Source organism: Peromyscus californicus, unplaced genomic scaffold (genome assembly GCF_007827085.1).
Source record: "Peromyscus californicus insignis strain IS unplaced genomic scaffold, ASM782708v3 Scaffold_6__1_contigs__length_162567912, whole genome shotgun sequence".
NCBI classification, from domain to species: domain Eukaryota; kingdom Metazoa; phylum Chordata; class Mammalia; order Rodentia; family Cricetidae; genus Peromyscus; species Peromyscus californicus.
In genome coordinates this window covers 13,184,180-13,208,678 of record NW_026294584.1, presented here as the reverse complement: position 1 = coordinate 13,208,678, position 24,499 = coordinate 13,184,180, and the positions used below count along the sequence as shown (strand labels likewise).

General features: G+C 37.3%; 2 protein-coding genes across 5 annotated transcripts in view; one reads left to right on the top strand and one right to left on the bottom strand.

Annotated features, from left to right (window-relative positions):
- Positions 1-24,499, top strand: part of LOC128098531 (ATP-dependent translocase ABCB1) — a 165,019-nt gene that overhangs the window by 12,682 nt on the left and 127,838 nt on the right. The gene's annotated exons all lie outside the window — the stretch shown is intronic.
- The window catches only part of Rundc3b (RUN domain containing 3B), a 162,510-nt gene that overhangs the window by 118,636 nt on the left and 19,375 nt on the right, over positions 1-24,499 (bottom strand). For all 3 annotated transcript variants that reach the window (XM_052719766.1, XM_052719765.1, XM_052719767.1), the window contains exon 2: positions 24,096-24,211. In XM_052719766.1, the coding sequence (XP_052575726.1) occupies positions 24,096-24,211 (116 nt within the window). The remainder of the gene's footprint in view (positions 1-24,095; positions 24,212-24,499) is intronic.

The window sequence follows — 24,499 nt, the reverse complement described above, 5'->3', positions numbered from 1 at the left end:
AAGGCCAGCCTAGTCTACAGAGTGAGTTCCAGGACTGTTACACAGAGAAACCCTGTCTCGAAAGACAAAAACAAAAAGAGAGGTTCAACAGTCATTTGCATATGGCAGGGAATTTAGTAAGATATTTTCAGTGAGTGAATAAAGCTGTTCATTCTAACAGGGAGAAAAGAAACTAAATATACTCCTGATACAGGTTAATGGATTGCAAAGCAGTTATTGTTGATAGAACTCATGTATGTTTTGTTGAGTGACTGGACAATTCATGCAGCTTCTCTGAACCAACAGTTTGCATATCATCAAATATGCACTTCAGATGTTGAAAAATAATAATTTGACTGTGAGTTCTAATAAAACCAGGATTAAAGAAGGAAACAATAGAAATACACAAGAGTCATAAGGGAAAGGAAGAACAGACTCATATAAATTAGCCTAAAACAAGATTTTAATCTTAAAAATTCGTTTAAGACATCAGTACCCTCTGGATTTAAAGAAACAAAACTGGAATTTTTCCACAACCCATGCAGTGTACCAGCAGAGATTGCTTGGCAGATACAGCCCTCCCCAGAACGTCAATTCCATGTTCCCATGCAGCTCAGTGGCAGGAGACATCACCAGCATACTGGAGATGAGCCAGCCATCTGCAACCTTAGGAAATCTCTGTTTCAAAAGTAAGCATTATTAAAAACAACATATCTAGTGGCTGGTTGCTCTGCTTCTCTGATCTTTTGGCATTTACCCTGATATCTGGCTCCAGGTTCTTATTATCAAGACCAATTAGGATTTGTGCTACACAACAACACATAGATATTTAAGAAACCTACCATTAAGTTTATAATTCTACACTGAATAGTCCAATAAGAATGTACATATAATCCTGAAGAAATAAGCACACTACTTTCATCTGATAAATAAAATGAACCCAATTGAGACGAATGTGAGACTCTCCTCCAGGAAGAACAGTAAGCTGGCTGCTGCCTGTGGCCTGGTCTGCTGGGGTGTGGAAGTCTCCACAAGGCAGCAAGGGTTCCTCTTTCTTTTACCTTCACCACTCTCTCCAAAAGTAAGAACTTACAGGGCCTCAAATGAGCAGGAGCCGGAATGCATTTGCTCACTTTTCATCTTAGAATTTGTAGGGCTGATTAAGAAAAATGATGTTGGAACTATCTGGCTAAGAAACTTTTAACTTTAAAAATAAATACATATTTTTAGGTTTAACATTTCTGTAAATTATAAACAAATACATTTTTAAATAGCAGTGGTCCGTTTCTGCCCAGCATGTTACAGTTCATGTTATTTTTTTCTGAAAGTTGGAAACAGCATTCCAATTTCATCAGTTTAACAACACTGACTAAATTTCTACTCTATGGAACAGACTTGTATTTGCTATAACTTCCAACTTTTAAAAAAATCCCTCTCAGATGATTTTATTTTTTAAAATAATCTTTTTAATTTTTGAGATTATAATACAATTACATCATTTCCCCAATCCCTTTCCTCCCTCCAAACCCTGCCATAGTTCTACCTTCCTTGCCGTCTTTCAAATTAACTTGCTCAGTTCATATAGTGTTTAACAATCACCACTTGGGAAAGTATCATGAATTTTGGCCAAGTTGTTTTATAAATTCTAGTACATTTCTATGGGAAAACTCCAAGGCCAAATTTCTTAAATCATACTCCAAATAAATGACATTTCCTTCTCTCTCTTTTTTTTTTTTTGTTTTGTTTTTCGAGACAGGTATTCTCTGTGTAGCTTTGCGCCTTTCCTGGAACTCAATTTGTAGACCAGGCTGGCCTCGAACTCACAGAGATCCACCTGCCTCTGCCTCCCAAGTGCTGGAATTAAAGGCGTGCGCCACCACTGCCCGGCGACATTTCCTTCTCTTATTAGCAAACACTGAAATGTCCCACGGGACATTGTCTGACACCATTCCAAATAACTAGATCCTTTATTAAACCATACAACAAGCAATCACACTGACATTTCATGAAAAATCAAAGGAAGATTTATACAGCAATACCACATCTATCTTACCTCAGATTATAACTGTTTAACAAATATTAAAGTTGGAAACATATCTGAAAGGATCTATAGCCATATCAAACCCCAGGTATAATAATATTCTGACATGAAAATGCAAATCAGAATAGAATGCTTCCCCTTGAAAATAGTAAGAATGTGTCTCTTATTAATGTTTAAGCCATTCTTATCTCTATCCCTAAAGATTTGCTGTATTGTTTATTATTAGTAGAACCAAAAACTTACTAAATTAAAGATAGTTTTTCATGAAATATCATTGAAGGAAAATGACCTATTACATAACTAGGCTTATGTCAAAGCTTGCTTGATCTGTCATATAAAGTGATGAAACTTTCTGAATCTCAGACTCAGTTTATGACACAGTTAGTTTTCTGGTCATTATTCTCTTAGCATGGTTACTATTTTTACTTCACTAGAAGAGGTCATAGGAAAATGTCTGATTTAAAATGTACACTTACTTGTAGAATATAAGTGGCTTTTTGGGTGTTTTTGTTTTTTGGGTTTTTGTTATTGATTTGTTTTGATTTTTCAAGACAGGGTCTCTCGTGTAGCCTTGGCTGTCCTGGAATTTGCTCTGTAGACCAGGCTGGCCTTGAACTTACAGAGATCCACTTGCTTCTGCCTCCCTAGTGCTGGGATTAAAGACATACACCACCACTGCCTGGCCTTTTTAAAAAATGTATTTATTTTTATTTTATTGGTGTTTTGCTTGAATGTAAGTGTGTCAGATCCTGACATTACAGACATGTGGGTGCTGGGGATTGAACACAGGTTCTCTGAAAGAGTAGTCAGTGCACTTAACTGCTGAACTATCTCTCCAGCCCCAAGTGTTTTAATCATAATAATCATAATTAGCAGTCTTATTCTAGACAGAATAAAAGCAAGCAGAAGAATACAGACCAAACAAGAATACAATGGATTCCATGTTATCTGTAGACAAGTTTCCACAGTGTTTCCATTTTGTGGATGGAAAAAGGGAGGTTCAGAGACTGCTACAACCAAGGATTTATTTTTCTTCTAGCACCATAGGAATGACAAATGGAGGAGAATCGGCTAGTTGGTTTTCCTGTTGGTTTTGGATTCTCACTGACAGCCCAGAAAGAAGTGGGAGAGGCTCAAGGAAACATACTGTATCTGGGACTTTCTCACATATGTTTAAATCCTTAGTATACCTGTTCTCCTCCTGTAAATAATGAAAAAAAAAGTGTTGCCACAATCTCTGTAAGTTCCTATGTGTATTATTCCTGTTGTATCTGAAAGTCGCTATTCCACTCGAGTCATCCATCACCTCTGACTCATTATCATTCTGTTCCTCTTCTGCAGAGATCCCAGGAATTTGAGGGGAGGGGTTTGATGAAGACATCTCATTTAGCAGTGATAATTCCAAAGTCTCTCACTCTCTGCGTATTGTCCAGTTGAGGGTCTCTCTGGGTCTTTCTGGGTCCCATCTACTGAAAAAAGAAGCTTCTCTGAAGGCTGGGCAAGGATCTATGGCTATAGCAGTATTTCCTTAGGAGTAATTTTATCTCTGTGTTCCTTTGGCAGAATAACAGTATTAGGTTTCGCCTAGGGTCATAACCTCTCTAGTCTCAAGTTCTCGAACACTTTAGCAGTGTCAGGAATGGAGTCCATCTCCTAGAGTAAGCCTTACAGCCATTTAAAAAGAGTTGGTTGCTTTCTAACATCTGTACCACTATTGCACCAGTATATTTTGCAGTAGTTCACTGTTGAAGGTCATATGGATTATATTCGGGTTATATTGATGGTTACTTCTCTCCTCTCATAGTGTACAGAGTACATTCCCACAGTATGAACATTATTCAGTAGGGATGAAGCTTCTAGATAGGCACCAGCTAGACTTCTTTGTATTTGATTATACAAGTGTTGTCTTCAGCACTACGGTCTTAACATCAGGTTGTGAAGAGCAGCCAGTGGCCTTGGCAATACCCTGTAATGTTTGAAGAATTCCATAGGACCCTGTAGGCCAAAAACTCAGCAAGATGTAATCAATTCCTGGCACTTAAGGGTTTCCTTGGTGGCTTATGTCTAGTTGAGGACACTGTCTCCATTACACGGTGACTTCATTTAGATGCCTTTCACATATGTATTTTAGGAAGCTTCTACAGTAGTAGGTTTCTATATGTTTTCTCAAATAACTTTTAGTGTTAGTTGTCACTCACATAGTCCCTCCTTTACTCTGTTCTCCCATCTCCCTCCCTACTTAATCCTCTGATTCTAGTTCCTCCTTTATCTCCCCATAATCTTATATTCTATTTTCCCTTCTTTTGGAGATCCTCCCTATAACCTTATGTTCTATTTTCCCTTCCTTTGGAGATCCTCTCCTTCCCCAGGTCCCTTACTAGGCACCTCACCTTTGTGGTTATTCAGGTTCTAGTACACATACAGAAAGCTTAAAAGCTAATATCCACATACAAGAGGAAACATAGAATTTGCCTTTTGAGTCTTGGTTAGTTCAATCAGGATGGTTTTTTTCTAGGTCTATCCATTTACCTGAAAATATCATTTTTCTCAACAGCTCAACAATATCCCACTGCATAAATAACCCCATTCCATTATCTATTCATCAGTTGATGGACATTCAGGTGGTTTCCAACTTCTGACTATTATAAATAGTGTAGCAATGAACATGGATCAGTAAATTATCTTTGTAAATAGGGGATAGTGTCCTTTGGGTATATGCCAAGGAGTGGTGTAGCTGTTATCTTGAAGTAGACCAATTTCCCAGCTTCCTGAGGTGCCACCACACTGATTTTCATAATGGCTGTACAAATTTGCATTCCCACCAGCAATGACTAAGTGTTTCCCATTACCTACATTTTCTCCAGCATATGCTGTCATTTGTTTTATTGATCTTGGAAATTCTGACTGATGGAAGATGAAATCTCAAAGTGGTTTTAATTTGTATTTCCCTGTTGACTAAGGATGTCGAACCTTTCTTTTAAGTGTTTCTCAGCCATTTGTGTTTCATTTTTTGAACTCCACTTAGTTCTGTCACCCACTTTTAACTTCATTAATGTTTTCTTGATGTTCAGGTTTTTAGTTCTTTATATATGTTAAATACGAACCACACATCAGATATATAATTGGTAATGATCTTTTCATACTCTGTAGGCTATTATTTTCTCTCATGATGGTGTCCTTTGACATATAAAAGTTTCTCAGTATCATGAAGTCCTATTTCTTGATATTGGCCTTAGTGCCTATGCTATCAGTGTCCTGTTCAGAAAGTCCTTTCCTGTGTCAATGAGTTCAAGCCTGTTCGCCATGTTCTCTTTTATAAGATTCAGAGCATCTGGTCTTATGTTGATGCTCTTCATACATTTGGAGTTTTAGTCACTGTGACAAATATGGATACAGCTGTATTCTTCTACATGCAACAATCCAGTTCGATCAGTACCATTTGTTGAAGATGCTGACTTTTCTCCAGTGTGTATTTTTGATTTATCAAAAATCAGGTGTCCATAAGTTGTGTGGACTTACATCTACATCTTCAATTCAATTCCACTGGTCAACATGTCTGTCTGTATGCCAGTACTATGATGTTTTCTTATTACTATAGCCTGTAGTACAACTTGAAATCAGGGAGATCGGTCCATCTTGGTGTCTTAAAGCTTTTACCATGCAAATCTTTCACTTAAATGGTTAGAGTTATTCCAAGATTTTGTTGTTGATGATGATATTGTGAATGGTAGTATTTCCATAATTTAGTATGTTTGTCATATATATGTATATTTTTATATATGTGTGTATGTATGTATACATATATATTAAAGCTACTTATTTTTGTATGTTATTTTTGTATCTTGCTACTTTGTTGAAAGTGTTTATCAACTTTTAGATGTTTCCTGGTGAAGTTTTTTTTAAATCTTTCATATATAAGATCATATCAACTGCAAATAAAGATACTTTGACTTCTTCATTTCTTATTTGCATCCCCTTGATCTCTTTCAGTTGTCTTACTGCTATAGCTAAGGCTTCCAGTACTATAATTACTAGGTATAGATAGAATGGACACCCTAATTTCAGTGGAAATGCTTTGAGTTTTTCTCTGTGGAAGTCTATGCTGGCTGTGGGTTTGCTCTACATTATCTTCTTTATTATGTTGAGGTCTGTCCCTTGTATCATTAGTCTCTCCAGCACTTTTATCATGAAGAGATGCTGGATTTTGTCAAAGGCCTTCTCTGCATCTAATGAGCTGATCATGTGTGTTTTGTCTTTCGGTCTGTTTATATGGTGGTTTATATTTACTGATTCATATATGTTGAACCATCCCTCAATCTCTGGGATGAAGCCAACTTGATCATGGTGATCTTTTTGATGGATTCTTAGATTTGGTTTGCAATAGTTTGTTGATTATTATATGTTGCAGAACTTTTCTTCTCTAGTCCTGTCTATTTGGTATTCTTATGCTTCTGGTACCTTGATAGGCAGCTTTAGATTGGGGCAATTTTATTCTACAATTTTGCTAAAAGTATTTTCTGTGCCTTTGACCTGGGTTTCTTCTTCCTCTATTCCTATTGTTGTAGGTTTGGTCTTTTCAAAATATCCCAGATTTCCTGGATGTTTTGTGCCTGAGTTTTTTGGGTTCAACATCTTTGACTGAGCTATCCATTTCTACTTTGTCTTTAAGACCTGAAATTCTCTCTTCCATGTCTTTTAGCCTTGTTGGTGAGGCTTACTTCTGAGGTTTTTGACATCCTAAATTTTTAATTTTCAGTTTGAGTTTTCTTTGGGTTTTTATTTCTTGGTTAAATTCTACTTTAATGTTTTGAAGTTCTCATTATTTCATTCCACTGTTTATGCTTTCTCAGATTTGTGTCCTCTTTAAGGTCCTTGATCACATTCATAATTGCTATTTTGAGATCCTTGTCTTGTGCTTCAACTAAACTGCTTTTGTCGGGGCCTATTGCAATAGGGTTGTTGGCTTCTAGAGGAGGCATATTATCTTGAGTGATCATGATTATGTTTTTGTGCTAGGACCTAGGCATCTGGAGTTACAATGTCTGAAGTATTCTTGATAGATATCTGGTCTCATCTTTACTAGTGTTCTGTTTCTTCACTTGCTATTGCTCACTCTTAATCCCAGTCAAGTCTGTTGGCTACAGGGTCTTTGGTAAAGAGTGTTTCTGGAGGTTAGCAAGTGTCACAAAAGAATGAAGGGAGATGTGCTACAGAGAAGGGCTGAAAAGAGTGGTGGGAATGAACAGGGGCTTCCTGGGTCCACACCCAGATGCTGAGTTCTTAGGGAATGAAGGTGGGCTTTGAAGACAGGCTCTTTCCAGCAGGCGGCTGCAGAACAAAGAACAAGTCTGCAGAGACCAAACAAAGTAAGGACAGAAAAGATAGTGAAAGTCACCTAACTCAGTCCCAGCCTAGTATGGCCCCTGGGTATCTCTGGTATGAAGTATTTCTGAGGGTCATCAAGTGTTACAAAGGAGTGGAAATGGGCTGGAAGGAAAAGCTGAGAGGGGTGGCAGAAAAAGGCCAGAGGAAGCTGGATATGTACAAGGAGGCAGGGAATGGAGGTAAGGTGACACCTCATACTGCAATTTGGCTAAAAATAAAACAATGCTTTTCTATGTTGCCATTTTCATCATTTCATAGGTTAAAATGTAAAATGATCTTAAAATATATACAACTTTTCTTCAACTGTTAAAAGTTTGCTTTAAAATGCTATTTATAAATTGAATGTGAAGGCTCATATCTAGTCTTAGTACACAGGGGCTGAGGCAGAGGAACTATGAGTTTTAGGAAAGCCTAGGCTATTTAGCAAGTTCAAGGCCAACATGAGCTATGAGTAAGAATCTTGTCTTAGTTGTTTAGCTTGAACTGTTTAGGGGGGGCCCAGGCAGTGAGACCGGGACCTGTCCTTAGTGCATGAGCTGGCTTTTTGGAGCCTGGGGCCTATGCTGAGATACTTTGCTCAGCCTTGGTGCAGGGAGGAGGGGACTGGACCTGCCTCAACTGAATCTACCAGGCTGGGCTGACTCCCCAGAGGAGACCTTGCCTTGGAGGAAGTGGAAATGGGGGGGGGGGGTTGGGGGAGAAGGTTGGGGGAGAAGGCTGGGGGTGGGAGGAGGGAGGACAGGGGAAACCATGGTTGATATGTAAAACGAATAGAAAATCTCTTATTTTTTTTTTTAAAAAAAGAATCCTGTCCTTAAAAAAAAAAGAAAAAAAGCAAACTGGGCACAGAGGAGCATGTCTTTAATCCCAGCCTCTCTAGGCAGAGGCAGGCCGTCCTCTGTGAGTTTGAGGACAGCCTGGCTCACATAGTTAGTGTCAAGCTAGCCAGGAACACAGAGTGAGACACTATTAAAAAGATAAAGCAGAATAAAATATTATATATAAATAAATATATACATAAAATAAAAGAACATGCTATTTATAGGTAGACTGTTGTGAAGAGAAGTGTTTATGGACCCAACAATTTAAAAATTATGAATACCTAAATGATACAAATGTTCTTAAAGTTTTAAATAAAAATTTCTTTAGAACAAATAAGTATATAATTTTAATAAAATATAGATTAGACTAAACAATGACAACTGGATAAGTAAATATATAAGACTCAACTGTTAATGGATGGAAATTAATACTTCCCATAAAACTAAAGTATTTGAATTTATGAATAAGAATATAATCAAAACAATTCCAAAATATATCAAATACAGCTGAACATGCAGTCATTTCAGTTTTATGTAAAGCATCAAAAAAGCTGTAAAAAACAATTCAACAATTTAAAGTATAGTATATGTGCAAACACAACAGACATTCCAAACTAACTACTCTATCATGGTGTCAAAGAGATCGTGTTATAGATTACAATGGGAACCAAGCACTAGTCCTCTGGTAGAGTACCTTGCAGTTGATTTCTACTTTTTAGAAATGTGTAACAATACCAAAAATTTACCAATAATTTAAGACAAGCAACTCACTAAGATTAGAAAACCAAGCCGGGTGGTAGTGGTGCACGCCTTTAATCCCAGCACTCAGGAGGCAGAAGCAGGCACATCTCTGTGAGTTCGAGGCCAGCCTGGGCTACAGAGTGAGTTCCAGGAAAGGTGCAAAGCTACATAGAGAAACTTTGTCTCGAAAAACCAAAAAAAAAAAATTAGAAAACCAGAAAAATACAGAATTCAGATTAGGACACCCTCCAAATATGAACAGTCTCCTACATTTTATAATTTTCTCTCTGTTTTACAAAATAAGAAATGTTTATTATAAAAGGAAATGTTAGAGCAATAAAGTAACCTAACTTGTTATTAACTTTATATAATAAAATTTACAAGCAAATAAAATATGACTTTTTTGATGATTATAAAACTGCAAATTATTTTATACAAGTAATTTACAGGTTAAGCTGTAAATGTCCAATTCCTCTGGTGAAAACCCAAAAGGCTACAAATAAATAAACATGGAGTTTTATGTTTATCAATAATGATAATCCCCCCATATGTGGTAGAACACATTTCTTCTTTGAATTCTATGATTTCTTTGAGTTTTAAAGGTGGTATTAAGGCCGGGTGGTGGTGGTGCACGCCTTTAATCCCAGCACTTGGGAGGCAGAGCCAGGCGGATCTCTGTGAGTTCGAGGCCAGCCTGGGCTACAGAGTGAGTTCCAGGAGAGGAGCAAAGCTACACAGAGAAACCCTGTCTCAAAAAACCAAAAAAAAAAAAAAAAAAAAGTAAAAGTGGTATTACTATAAAATAAAGTTGAAAAATTCTCCTAGGCTTTAAGCTTAAAACCATAACAAAATTCTCTGCAAATAAGTAAATTTCAAATTCACAGATTAAAAGAACTCTATGATCTAGTTGTAAAATGTGAAGGCCATTTATCGCTATCATTTAACAAGCACAAATACTTGAGATACAGTTTTTGCTTTTCATCAGCCCCAGCCCTCAAATACAGTGTTGTTAGTACTACAACAATCACATGATCCAAACAGAAGCAAGTGCTTAATATGGAGGGGCTCTGTTTTAGAATTTTCGACTTTCAATGCTATATAAATACTTATTCTCCATGAAACAAAAAGTTTAATGTTAACAATAACAATGAAATGAGATATAAGAAAACAGCAATCACACACATTATTGTTGGTAAAATCCTTTTTGGTAGTGAATTTAACAACATATAAAATTCAAATTTTATAAATACTTTGTTTTCAATAACCACAATTCCAATAATTCATTAGCTACTGTTTTTAGGAAATAACTTTGAAGAAATTAAAGTGCTATGTAAAAATAGATTTCACTGACACACAGTATGTCTGTAGGAAGTAAACTTTTAGAAGAAATCAACCGTTGATAGTTCACATAATAAATACTATATACTTGACAAAAATAAAATAAAATGGAAATCATATCCACAAGAACAGAAAACATGCAGGAACAAAAACTTGTACATGGATACATCTAACAGCATTATTTATAAGAGCAAAAATACAGAAAAGTGCAAATGTCCATTAACTAATGAATGGATGCATAAAAGGGAGCATATCCATATAATGGACCATCATCCAATCACAAAAAAGAATATAGTCCTGATGTACAATAACATGGTTTGAAAACCCTGTGCTAAGTCAAAGAAAGTATACACAAAACCAAATACAGGAGGACTAATAGTTTATGAAATGTCCAGAATAACTAAATACATTGGCATAGACAGTAGTTGAATGGTTGCCAGGGGGTGGATGAAGGCAGAGAAAGACAACCATTAATAGGTAGGAGCTGCTTTTAGGGCTGATAAAATGTTCTGGAGGCAGGAATCACTGATGATAGCTGCATAACTGCAAATATACCAAAATCCAATGAAAAGTATACTTTAGTTAAAACAGTATACTTTATGTCATGAATTATGGTGATAAATACACAAAATTGTAATTTGCAGTTATATTTGATAATTTTGGACATTTTTACACTATTACAACTTTATATTTGAATGCCATACCTCTTTTCTGAATGGTGAGAAGAAAAAAGGGCAAAGAGGAGTTGGGTACCCCCAAAAGATGAAGGTATGTACAGAGAAATATAAATCATGATGGGCTTTCATCCTTTTTCCCCCTTGCTTTTCCTCTACTTCTAATAGAAATGTAAAGTAGTTCCGGCATCCATATAATAGTAACGGAATAAAATTTCCCTGTCAAGAGTCCACTCAAAAAGCATCAGAAAAACAAGAGATGATGAGGCTCTGCAGTGCAGAAAAGAGAAAGCACAGGGGTAGAATGGATATTGAAAATAATAGGTGAAAAGGACAGACATTTAAAGACTTGGTTTTCCAGTGATTAACTGTTTTCTCTAAAGTTGGCTTAGAAACTGAGTTTCTATTTTTAGAATCTGCAGTTAAACAACTAAACCTTAAATTTACTAAGACACATTGATAATTATTTTATTTTCTGTAAGATTTAAGACAGTAAATCGAATTTTCCGTAGAACATAAAACACTATGCTTCAGAAATTATTTAAATATGATTTTTTTTAACTTAAAAATCTGCTGAGACTTTCTTAAATTTCCAAGCACTTAACTTAAAAAGGGCATTTCTCAGATGGCCTTGTCCATTGTCTAAACACCAAATCCTGGCAATCAGAGCAGTCTCTTATCTCTGGTATCATGTTTTGGCCTGAGTCTACGGGCTCTTATTGGATGACTTGTGTTCATGTCACTAAGAAACAATTCAAGTCTCATTTTGTGTGCAAACCAGGATTCAGAAGTTGGAAAGCCTTCAGAAATGAACAAAGAAAACTCAAAAGCCAAATGGACAGGTTTATCTTTACCTATTGTTTCTAAGAGTGTTTATACTCACTTCAAAAGACGGCCTCATAGGGAGGTGACTATTTACCATCTAAGTCAGGAAGCACTTTGAGGCTGAAGCCAAGGCTTAGGTATCAGAGCAGTTCAGTTGGATTACAGAAATTATGAAGTGTCAAACCAAGGGAGTTTTAGCTCTTTCTAAGTGTCTGAACTCGAATGTTATTGGGGGAAATTATGGTTTCTGCATTAAATGTTCAAATTTACAAATTTTCACTGAACATCCACCACCTCAATGTAACAGATACTTGGAATATATTAACAGTGAAACAAAGTTATTAGCCCTGAAAAAGGACAGTGAATAATAATGAGTAAATCATACAATATATTAGATAGACTTAAAAATAATACAGAGAAAAAAGATGTCAGGTGTGAGGGGGTGGTAAAAGATGGAAAGATGATTCATACTTTTAAACATTGTGAATGGGGCAGACCTCACTGAGTAGTGCTCAAATAAATTGTGGCATTGACCATTCACATACTAGAAGAGGGCCCCTACACAGGGAAAGGCAGGCAATGACATTCTGTGTTGGCATGCACCTGGTACTGTCAGAAAGGTGAAAAGGCTAAGGACAGTGTGGTAGATTAAGGACAAAGAAAAGATTAACTGTTCACAGAGCCACTGAGAAAATGTTCAGGATCAATGCAAATCCCCAATTGAATGTGAGTCATTTAGTCCAATATTTGTAAGAATAATGAGCAGATTAATTCAGAAGAAATGACATGTCACATTTTGATTTTTTTCTTTAATATGTGGTATGCTAGCACTATTTTGTAGCTCTTTAGAATGCTGCAGAACCCTTTCCACTTAACTATTTTGTATAACCTTTAATAAATTCAACCACCATATCACCCAGTTGAACTTTATAAGACTGTTTCTGACCACTTAACTGCTAATTTTTTCTTTTTTATAATTAATATTTTTTTTTATTTTACATGCCAACCACAGTTTCCCCTCCCTTCTCTTCTCCTGTTCCCTCCTCTCACCTCTTTTCTAGCCTCCCCCATATCCACTCCTCCAAAAGGGTAAGGCCTCCATGGGAGACAACAATGTATGGCACATCAACTTCCTCCCCCTGCATCAAGGCTGAGCAAGGCAGCCCAACATAGGGAATAGGTTCCAAAAAGCCAGCTCATGCGCCAGGTACAGATCCTGGCCCCACTGCTCAGGGCCCCACAAACAGACCAAGCTACACAACTGTCACCCATGTGCAGAGGGACTAGGCTGGTCCCATGCAGACTCCCTAGCTGTTGATTACTAACTCATTAAATGAGCAAAGTTACAAATGGCATTTAAAAAATTAAGCTGCATTTCCTTTAAGGCACTTTTATGCCTCTTTCCCATTTGAAACTTTCCCCTCAACCAAGCAGAGATTACTAACTCCTTTGTATTACATCACAATTAGTAATAAATTTAAAATATGACTCATTCATATAACACTGCTAAATTATCTTCTTTATACCCTTTAAATACAGGTGTCAAGAAATGCATACCTTATTAATCTTTGTAGCCCAAATCCTGCCTGGATGGGTTGCTGAATAACCAGAATGGACAGTGTGGTTGTTTGAAAGAAAATAGCCCCCAAAGGGAGTGGCACTATTAAGAGGCATGGCTTTGTTGGAGAAGGTGTGGCCTTCTTGAGGAAGTGTGTCACTATGGGGGTGGGTTTTCAGGTCTCCTTTGCTCAACCTACACTCAGTGTGGTACACAGTTCACTTCCTGTTGCCTGATGATAAAGATTAAAACTCTCAGCTCCTTCTCCAGCACTATGTCTGCCTGCATGCCGCCATGTCCCACCATGATGATAATAGACTGAACCTCTGAAACTGTAAGCCACCCCAATTAAATGTTTTCCTTTATAAGAGTTGCCGTGGTCATGGTGTCTCTTCACAGCAATAGAAACCCTAACCAAGACAGATGGGTTGCTGAACAACCAGAATAAATGGAATAAAAAGAATAGTGCATGAATATGTGTATAATATTGTAAGGAGTTTAAAATGGAAAGAAAAACCAGAAAGTACATACAAAATAACAAAGTTAAGGCATCTGCTCCAGAAAAGAATAGAGACTTCAGGTTATGACTCACTTCCAAATCGATGAAACAAGTAACCTTTAGTCAAGAAAAACGTGGAGAAGTGATAGCAAATGAATGGTCCTTGAGACTTACTCTACTACACTTTGTGACGGACTATCCAACCTTCTAAAGTAACTGGGGATCAAAGAATTGAATTTCAGGTATTATAATGAAAACACACGATCCTCCCTTGAGGGAATTATAAACTCATTTTTTAATAAATTCATTGTTCCTAGACATTTGTATCAAACTTTGGAAACACAGGAGACATACTATAAACAAAAGATGCATACCAATTCCATCACCCAAAACCCCTCCAGCATGTTGATGCTATGTAGTCAACCTGCCAAACTGTAACCACTGACCTAGTTTTGGACAGTACAGCGTAGCCTTTTCCAAAATGTCAAATAAATGGATCATATACTAAGTTTTCATAATTTTGCATCACATATTTATTATAATTCATTTGATATTCACATATGTTGCAAGGTAGAAATATATTTTCTATTACTGAATTTTTTCATTGCATATGACAGCTAGCCTTTTATCATGTGGAAGTTATCTGGGTTGCTTCTGGTTTCTGACAAGTATAAATAAAACTGTTCTAAATAGTTTTTGCATAAACATAGGTGTTTATGTCTCTCGAGTAAAGACCCAGGATTTCTGGGAAATTAAAGTATACTTATCTTATAAAAGATCACAAGTTTTCTTAAAGATGCTGTATAGGATTTTATCCCAGCAACGATGCATGAGAGCTCTGGCTTCTCTCCATGTATCTCTCAGAATTTGGTAAGTGTACAGAGGAAGCTCGCCGTGGTTTTGTTAGGCAGAAGGTAGAGGAATGCAGGGCTGGGAGAGGGAGTCCTACAGTCAGCTCACGTTCCGTTCCCTCTTTGTGGACCCCGTGAGTCTAACACGAAACTCTGACCCCAGTCTTCACTGCAAAACTTCAGTTGTCAACATCACAAAATGTCTTAACCAACAGTTGTAAGATCAGTCCTGAGACCTGAAACAGTCTCAGAAAGGAGTTAGACATGAGGTACCAACAAAACAACAGCTCTAGCTTGGTAGCTGTGCCTTCTAATGCTCCTATGAATGCTCAGAATGTTCCTGTGTGGTTAAACATTCTTGGAATTGGAAATAGGTGTTTGCCCTACAGCAAAAACCTAAGGTACCAGGGAATTTCCCCACACATATGCCCTCATGAAGTCTCTGGCCTTGAAAGATCTCAGATTCAGTATACTATCCCTTAATTCATGGTTTCAACACCCTCACTGTGTATTTTTCTAGAGGACCAAAAGAATAAATGCCCTAAAGGGAAACACAGTCTCTCATATCCCCATGGATGTGCCATTCACTTTAACAATTTTCATGAAAATTTTATTAAAATCCACAGTTCTGAGCTTAGTGAACTGCTAATCATTGTGTCATGCCCATTCATTCTCTTTGTAGTACTTGCTTTCCTAAACAGAATTCTGCTTAAAGCCTGGGAATCCTGAGACACCCTCAGGATTTGTTCTTTCATGTTTTTGAAACAGGTTCTCTCTACATAGCCCTGATTGTCCTAGAACTCATTATGTAGACCAGGCTGGCCTTGAACTCACAGAGACCCACCTGCCTCTGCCTCCCGAGTGCTGGGATTAAAGGATTTGCCCCAATGCCCAGCTCCTCAGACCAATTTTATTTCTCTAGTAATGATTTTGACAGCATCTTTTTTACATATTTACATGCTGCTTACATATCATTTTGTGTGTGTGTGTGTGTGTGTGTGTGTGTGTGTGTGTGTGTGTGTGTGTATGTGTGTATATTGTCTGCTCAACTCTTTTGTGTATTTTTAACTGAGCTTGTCATTTGGTCATTTTCACACTATCACGTACAGTTTTGTTTACTGATTTATATAATTGGTTTACTCTTGTTTATTTCCATTACATAAATGTTAATTTTATTGTATGTGTTCTCTATGTACTGACAATTACATTATATATCAAGTCTTTGGATACTCTGAATAGAAACCCTTCTTCAAATGTGTAATTAGTTCATGTACCCTGGTCTGCGGCTTGCCCACTGTCTTAACTTTGTCTTTGCAGAGACAATAGGGCTTTCTAGGGATTTTGTGGTTGCTGTTGTTACTGTTTTAAAGTACAATATATTTTATCAGGTTGTAATTTTGTTATACTGGACATTATAAATATGTTAATTCTGTTTGAGTTTTAAGCTTTTTTCACTTTGCATTATTTGAGATAGACAGATAAATGATTGATTGCCAGATAGATAGATAGATAGATAGACAGATAGACAGATAAATGATTGATTGCTAGAGATAGATAGAGAGATAGAGAGATAGAGAGATAGATAGATAAACAGACAGACAGACAGATGGACAGACAGTAGGTAGATGGACAGATATAGTGCTAGCTATGGATCTAAACTCTGCTTTTTGCTATGTAGCCCTAGCTGGCCTGGAACTAATGCTATATGCCAGGCTATCCTGGAACTCAGAGATCTGCCTGCCTCTGTCTCCCAAGTGCTGGGATTAAAGGCAAATCCCACCACACTGGTCCTTAAATTCTTTTTAAAATTTTTCTCATATATATTCATTGTTCTAGCATTATATGTTAACTTCTCAATTGAATGACATGCACATTCAAAAACAAAACAAAAAACAAGTCAAGATTTTTAATGGGTTTATTTATGAATTTTCTATTTATTCATTTGATCTGTGTATAAGATTTCATTGGTACACTGCTATTATCATGATACTAAATTCTGAAATCAGATTGAATCTCCAGCTTTATCCATTTATCTGTAGAAAAATACTTAAGTTGACTCTACACCTTGGACAATGCAAATAATGCTGCAAATAACATAAGTAAAAGGTATCTCCTTGGCATATTTCTCCTATTGCTTTTGGATATATAGCCAACAGTGGGATTACTGCATCATAAATTCTATTGTTAATCATTTTAAGATTCTCACAGTGTTTTCTACAATGGCTATACTAACCTACATTCTCACCAATGGAGTGAACGTATTTCTGTTTCTACACAGCTTTGTCAGGACTTGTTACTGCTAGAGTGAAATATTTCACCGTGGTTTGAATTTGCATTTCCCTGATAATCTGTGATGTTGAACATCTTTTCACATTTACTAGTTATTTGTATTTTCTTTGGATAAAATGTATTTTCAGGTCTTTGAAGAATTTTAATTACTGATTTTTAATAATTCATTTTTCAGTGCTAGGAATCCAAGGGTTCTGAGCACACTAGGTAAGCACACTACCACTGGGTACATCCTGAACCACTGCCAATTTTTAAAATCAGTTATTTTCTGAGTTTTTTTAGTTCCTTTTATATTATGGATATTAATTCATCAGATGTACAATGTGCAAATATTTTCTCTCTTTTGTAGGCTATCTCTTCATTCTGCAGTTTGTTTCATTTGCTAATCAAAAGCTTTTTAATTTTCCATAATCTCACGTGAATTTTTGCTTTTGGATTCACATCGAAAATATCACTACCTAGTCAATGTCATAAAGGCTTTCCCTTACGTTTTCTTGTGGTAGGTGTCAAGTCTTTAACACTTAAATAGTTAACTCATTTCAGTTTGTTTTTGCATAGGATGTGAGGCCACACATTTCCTTCTTCTACATGCAGATATTCTGTTGTGCCAGTATCATTTACTGAAGAGACTGTCCTTTTCCAATCATGTATTACTGGTACCTCTGTTAAAAATGAAGCCAACTTTTTTCACTGGTTTGTCTGTGGTATTCCCACTAATCCCCAGCCGAGGGCCACACACTGTAGACCAATCTGGCCTACAGATGGCAATTCTGCCTCAGCCTCCTGAGTGCTGGACTCACAGGCATGTACCACCATTCCCAGCTGTAATATATTTTGGTTCAGAGAGTCTCCAGTTTTGTTTCTTTTGCTCATGACAGTTTTAGATATTCAGGGGTTTAAGTAGTGGTATGTGGACTTTAGGATTTTTCTACACCTATGAAAACTATCATTGTATAGAACAGTGGTTCTCAACCTTCCTAATGCTGCAACACTTTAATGAAGTTTCTCCTGTTGTGGTGACCCCAATCATAAAATTATTTTTGTTGCTACTTCATAGCTTTAATTTTGCCACTGTTATGAATCATATTATAAATATCAGACATACAAGACTCCTGTGAAAGGGTCATTCAACACAAATGGGGTTACAACCCACAAGTTGAGAACCACTGGTATAGAAACTTGCTAGAATCTGTAGTTTGGGGTGGTATATATAGATTATTAATTTTTAATACTTTAATCCATAAACATGGGATATAGCTTCCACTTACAATAAGGTGCCATATAATAAGGTTTTAGTCAACCATGAACTACATATAACAGACAAGTTCCATAGATTATATTGGCTAGTGATGTAGTCCCCTCAGTTTGTGGAAGTATACTTTATGATTTATAAAGTGACAAGATTGCCTAATAATGCATTTCTTAGAACACGATTCCATTATAAAGTAAGGTGTGACAACATTTGCAATTTTATAGCCATCTTGTCTATTTCTGAAGTAGGTGACAAGATAAATAAAACTGCATGTGGTAGCTTGAATCATAAACATGGCCCATCACCTCAGGTATTTGAATACTTGGTCCCCAGTTGCTGGCCTTGTTTGGAAGGTGTGACCATCCTAGAGGAAGCATGTTACTAGGACCAGCTTGAGAATGTAAGGCCTCACAATACTCCCAGTTTTTCTCTCTGCTCCCTGCTTGTGGTTCAGGCTGTGAGTCCTCCTCTTTCTGCCCCTGCTGCCATGTCTACCTGATCCTGGGCCTCCGGCCGTGATGGGCTCTAAGCCCTCTAGAGTCACAAGCCCAAACTCTTGTGTAAGTTTTGTAAGTTGCTTGTAGTCACAGTGTTTTATAGAATAGAAATATAATCAATAACAAATAACTAAGATACAGCATTTGTCCCTAAGAAACTTCATCTCACTTAAATAATTCAGTGACATAAAACATAAAAGAAGCAGAATTTAAGGAGGCCTTGAGATTGTGCTTTGGCTTTAATTTGACTATGAACCAAATATGTGGCATGGGAGATTTAAAACAGTCGACTCCTAAGTTATGAAAACTACAGGATTTAGACCACTGGAGTCACTTTCCACAGTCTCAGCACCAGCTTTTAAGAGGAGCAGTAACAGATCAGTGACACACAAGAGGAATAACAAACAACACTGGAGTAGTTAGAAGACTGAAGGGTCTACAGACAGCTGTCTCCCCGGGAGTGACAAGAGGAGACCCGGAGAGAGGCATTTTATAACAGTAATCCTGTAACAGTTGTTAAGCTCACATTTGAAAATTTTCCAGGAAAAAGGCAAAGCACACTGGGATTTATTGGCTTGGCATACATAAGAATTTTCTTTTTTAATTTTTAAAATTGTATTTAGTGTGTGCACGTATTGTGTGTGTGTGTGTGTGTGTGTGTGTGTGTGTGTGTGTGTGTGTGTGTGTGTATACATGTCACAGCACAGGTGTAGAGGTCAGAGGACAATTTGTGAAAGTAGGTTCTCTCCTCCTACCTTGTGGGTCACTGGAATCAAATTTGAGAAGTCATGCTTGGCTGCAAACACCTTTGCCTCCTGAACTATCTTGCTGACTCATAAATGGAAGAATTTTCTAACTACCTAAACTGTCCAAAACCTTCATGAACTGCCTTACTAGTTCCCAGAGATCAGACGTGTTCAAACAAAAGGCTGTAAGTCCACCAATTAGAAATACTACTGAGTGGGCTGGATGCAGTGGTGCACACCTTTAATCCCAGCACTGGGAGTGTGCCGGCCCACAGAAGCTCCCTAGTAAGGCCTTACTCAAGGTCAGACAATCTGAGCTTGCTTTACCCAGTAGGGCTGCATAATGGGATGATTTGGCCAGGGGCGTGGTTATCAGGTGTTTTGAAGGGTCTACACTTGGTTGTACATTGTGCTTTGATCTTGAAAGTGGGGGAGGTCTTTTGCCTCTCTCCTTGGTAGTATATAAAAAGCCCTTTAGAATAAAACTCTGGGTGGCTGGGTGTTGACCCTGGGCCCTCCTGAACTATCCTGTGTCTCTGTCTTTCTTGTCATCTCATCTATATTTCCATCTAATACTTCCTCATTCCTTGTTCCTCCTCCCAAGAACCCTTCGACAGGTCAGAGAAGGTCCCTGACATGGGAGGCAGAGGCAGACAGAACTTTGTGAGTTGGGAGTCCAGCTTGGTCAATAAAGTGAGTGCCAGAAGAGCAAGACTACATAGAAAGTTCCTGTCTCAAAATAAAAAAAGAAAAAGAAAATAGAAGTACTACTGAGCATACTTCTTCTTCATCAGACTACAAGAGACGGCTACTTCTCATCCTGCAATCCCTTGTCCTGACTAAAGCAGCGCTATAGAAACACATGGTGAGGATGCAGTTACTGCTGAGGAGGCTAAACGCTTGACTTCAGCAGAACACTTACATGCGCAGCTTCTGCAGTGGCTTTTATTAGGAGACACAAAGTCAGATGAAGAAGTGTCTTAACTGCATAGCTCAGGCTCGCCTCAACCTCACAGTCTCTTGCCTCAGCCTCTACAGTGCTGGGATTACAGAAAGGAGCTATTGTGCTCAACTTATACTTTAAAATGACTAAAGTTTAAATGGTATGGAGCTGAAGAAACAGAACTCAGGTCTTACTATTTTTAATATTCTGTGATGAATTCTTCTTTCTCAACTATGTTCTAGAAAAAATAAGACCATCATTGGATCAAGGGATTAATGCAAATAATACATGACAGATTTTAAAAGTCTCCTTTTCTCCAATTATGACTTTTAAAATGAATTAAAATTAGATAATTTTGTCATCTCTTCATTTTACCTGTGGCAGCACAGCCTACGCTATGTCTGAGGGAGATATTTATCTTTGTCTGGAGAAAATTTAATGTATAAGCCAAAGGATCTTTATTTCAAAAACAAGTAGTAGCTTGATAAAAATAAATCTTATAGTCTGATAAAATTAGATCTTTTTAAATTTGTGCTTATAACAAAACATTAGGAGTTTTAATTAAAATAAAATGAAAATTTAAGTATTCAGTGTAAAATAAAATACATAACCTCTCAAAATATAATTTATTATATTACATTATTAAAAATAGGAAAACATGAAATTTCTAGGCACTTGAGATTTTCAAATAGTCTCAAAAATCATTTTATAATCCATATCTATTAACAACCACAGTAACCACAATAGTTGATTTATATTAACACTTTTAAAAGCATGCTTTTAATTACTGATCTCATTTAACTTAAACCTGCAATACGTTATTATGTCCATGGGATTTTTTTTGGGGGGGGGGTCGAGACAGGCTGTCTCTGTGGGACAGCCCTGGCTGTCCTGGGACTCGCTTTGTAGATCAGGCTGGCCTCGAACTGACAGAGATCCACCTACCTCTGCCTCCTGAGTGCTGGGATTAAGGCATGCGCCACCATGGGATTTCTGCTCTTGCTGCTTTGTGGCCCTGGAGACTGAAGCTAGGGCCCTGTATCTGCTCATACAGTGCCCTACCACTGAGCTATTTCCTCAACTTTATATTAGCTTCCTTACTTATACCACTAAAATTTATATTGATAAATTAACTAAATTTGATAGTTTCATTACAGTATTTCTCAGAAATAACAGTAACAGATTTGGTTATATGGAATCAGTTCTGAACATTCATCCTCTATATTTTACCAAGGCACAACTCAGAAGACATCTATTGGCTGTATAAAAGGAGTCCAGTGAGTCTGTCCAATATTAAACATGGAACTTGAAGATGCCCTTATACTTTTCTACTGATAAATTTTTGTTTGGTTGGTTGGTTTTGGTTTTCAAGACAGGGCTTCTCTGCATAGCCCTGGTTGTCCTAAATCTTACTCTGTAGACCAGGCTGTCCTTGAACTCAGAGATCCACCTGCCTCTACCTCCCATGTGCTGGGATTAAAGGCATGTGGCGGCCCGGCCCCAAGTTTTCTTTTGAAGATTAGATAATGGAATTGATGTAATAAAGTTGTTATTTGTTGTTATTAAGACTTATACTATAAAATTCTTGTTTTCCTATTTTTAATAATGTAATATAATAAATATTTTGAGAGGTTATGTATTTTATTTTACACTAAATACTTAAATTTTCATTTTATTTTAATTAAAACTCCTAATGTTTTGATATAAGCACAAATTTAAAAAGATCTAATTTTATCAAACTATAAGTTTTCATTAATTATACTTTAAATACTATCCACTTTTGAGACAGGGTCTCACTGTGTATCCCTAGATAGCCTGGAACTCACTATGTATATCAGGTTGGCTTCGAACTCACAGAGATCCACCTGTGTCTGCCTTCCAACTGCTGGGATTAAAGGTGTGCATCACCACACCTGGCTTTAGATATTAGTTTTCAATTAAAAAATATGAATTCTGAGACAACATTTCCCATAAACTCTTTAAATTACAAAATGACTTCTTCACAATCCCATGCATATATATATTTTGATCATATTCCACACTTACTCTCTTCTGTCCCCTTTCCTCTGAATCCTGTCTTCACTCTCCTACTTTGCTGTGTTTTGTGTGTGATCCACTGCATTTAACTAGGGTGGCTGGAATAAGCATGGGTAGAGGCTATTTACTTGAGCATGGGCAGTTACCACTAACTACCACTGCTGCCCTTCAAATTTTAAAAGATTCATAGTTGTGATATAAATATGCTTACTGATTTAAAAAAACAAAATCAAAATCATACTTTTTATTGTAAGGTACTGTTGTACCCAGAGTCCTCCAAAGACCACCAAGAGACCAAATCCGATGCAAAAGCAAAGAATCTTGGTATTGTTATGAGTTAACTTGGGACTCTCCGTCCTGATGTAGCAGCAGAGCAGGAGAGACCCTGAGTAGCAATTGGGCAGGGTTTTTAAAGCAAGGGGGGCTTGGGATCTACAAACTACATAAGAACAGACTCAGGATTGGTTTATGTGAGTGGTATTCATGTCAGTAACTTTCAATTGACTAAGGTCAGTTGGAGGTTACAGTTATCATTTTTGGGCAGGCCTGGACAAGTCCCAGGCTTTGTCCTTGAGCTGCCATGGAGGTTGGCTGGCCTAGCATGTACTGACTATGGGGACTGGCTCAGTGAGTGGCCCAGGCTTTCACATTGACCCATACATGTAGCTCTAAGCTGGTGAGGGGTCCTAGACAGTGAACAACCGGCTGAACCTTGAGTGGTCAGAGTACTTGCAGAAAGGGAGCTACTACAAGGACTATGTCTTTTGTTCACGGCACTCCCAGAAACTGCTTGCTCAAGTCTCAGGAAACTGAAACTGAGACCTGATCTCTGAGAGAAGACTGACAGCCTGTTACGGCGTCTGCTTGGGCCTTTCAGTACTTATTGCTGAAGTTTTCAACTCTATCTAATTTAAGAACATATACAGTTAATAAGGATATCAATTTAATGCTTAAACCAGTAAATAAGCTTAGGATATGCCAGCACTTAAGCTTTGAATGTAAATACTTTGGGAAAGTGGCTTTGTTCTTGTATATGGCAATGGATATACTCATGTTTAAAATTTTTTTACCTTATGTATATGAATGTTTTTGCCTCTGTGCATGTATCTGTACCATGCTCATGCCTGTTGGAATGCCTGGAATCAGACTTATGGATATTTTTAAGTCACTGTATAAGTGCTGGAAATCAAACCCAGGTCCTCTGTGAGAGCAACAAGTGCTCTCAACTGCAGAGCAAACTCTCCATCCTCACACTTTTGCTTTGTTTTGAGACAGGGTCACATCACACAGCCTTGCTTGGCCTGGAACTCCCCATACAGATTAGGCTGACTTTGAACTCACAGAAATCCATCTGTATTTGTCTCTTAAATGCTGAGATTAAAGGCATGTGACACCACATCCATACTCAACATTAGTAATGTATTCTAGAAATGAGTGTAAATATTAAAAACAGATTCTTTTTGAATAACATAGACCAAAAGATCAGATATTATGAAGTCAGATTTATGGTTGTTCTTTTAAGTGTAGCATGATTGCTACCCAAACCACAACAGACAGTAAAAGTTTATTTTCCTACACAGACTATTTAGGAAGAATAAATAATATATTAATGCTGTTACCTTTTAGCCGGTGACTCAGAATCTGTTCCAGAACAGCTGCAAAATTATTAAATTCAGGAGATGAATCATCAATTGTTTCAAAGCAAGATCGATCAATCAGGGTCTTCACAGAAAATCTATGAAAAAAGAAAGATGATCATTTGTTTTAGAGAGAGTAAATCCATTCACTTAAGTATGAAAGTGAGAAGGTATTTGGAAAAGAATCCTGAAAATTTTGTTTATCTAATGTGCTCTGCAAGTTTAAAATTTTACAGAAAACAGGAGTCCACATGCCAGTCACTGCTGAAGTTTGATTGCGGCATTCTCCAAAATCCTACATGGCTGGGGAGGCCCTGGGCACTAACGTCAACAGGCTAGGCGTTGGAGAAGGAAGAAGGGCTCTTCCGTTAGTATCTTTGTAAAAG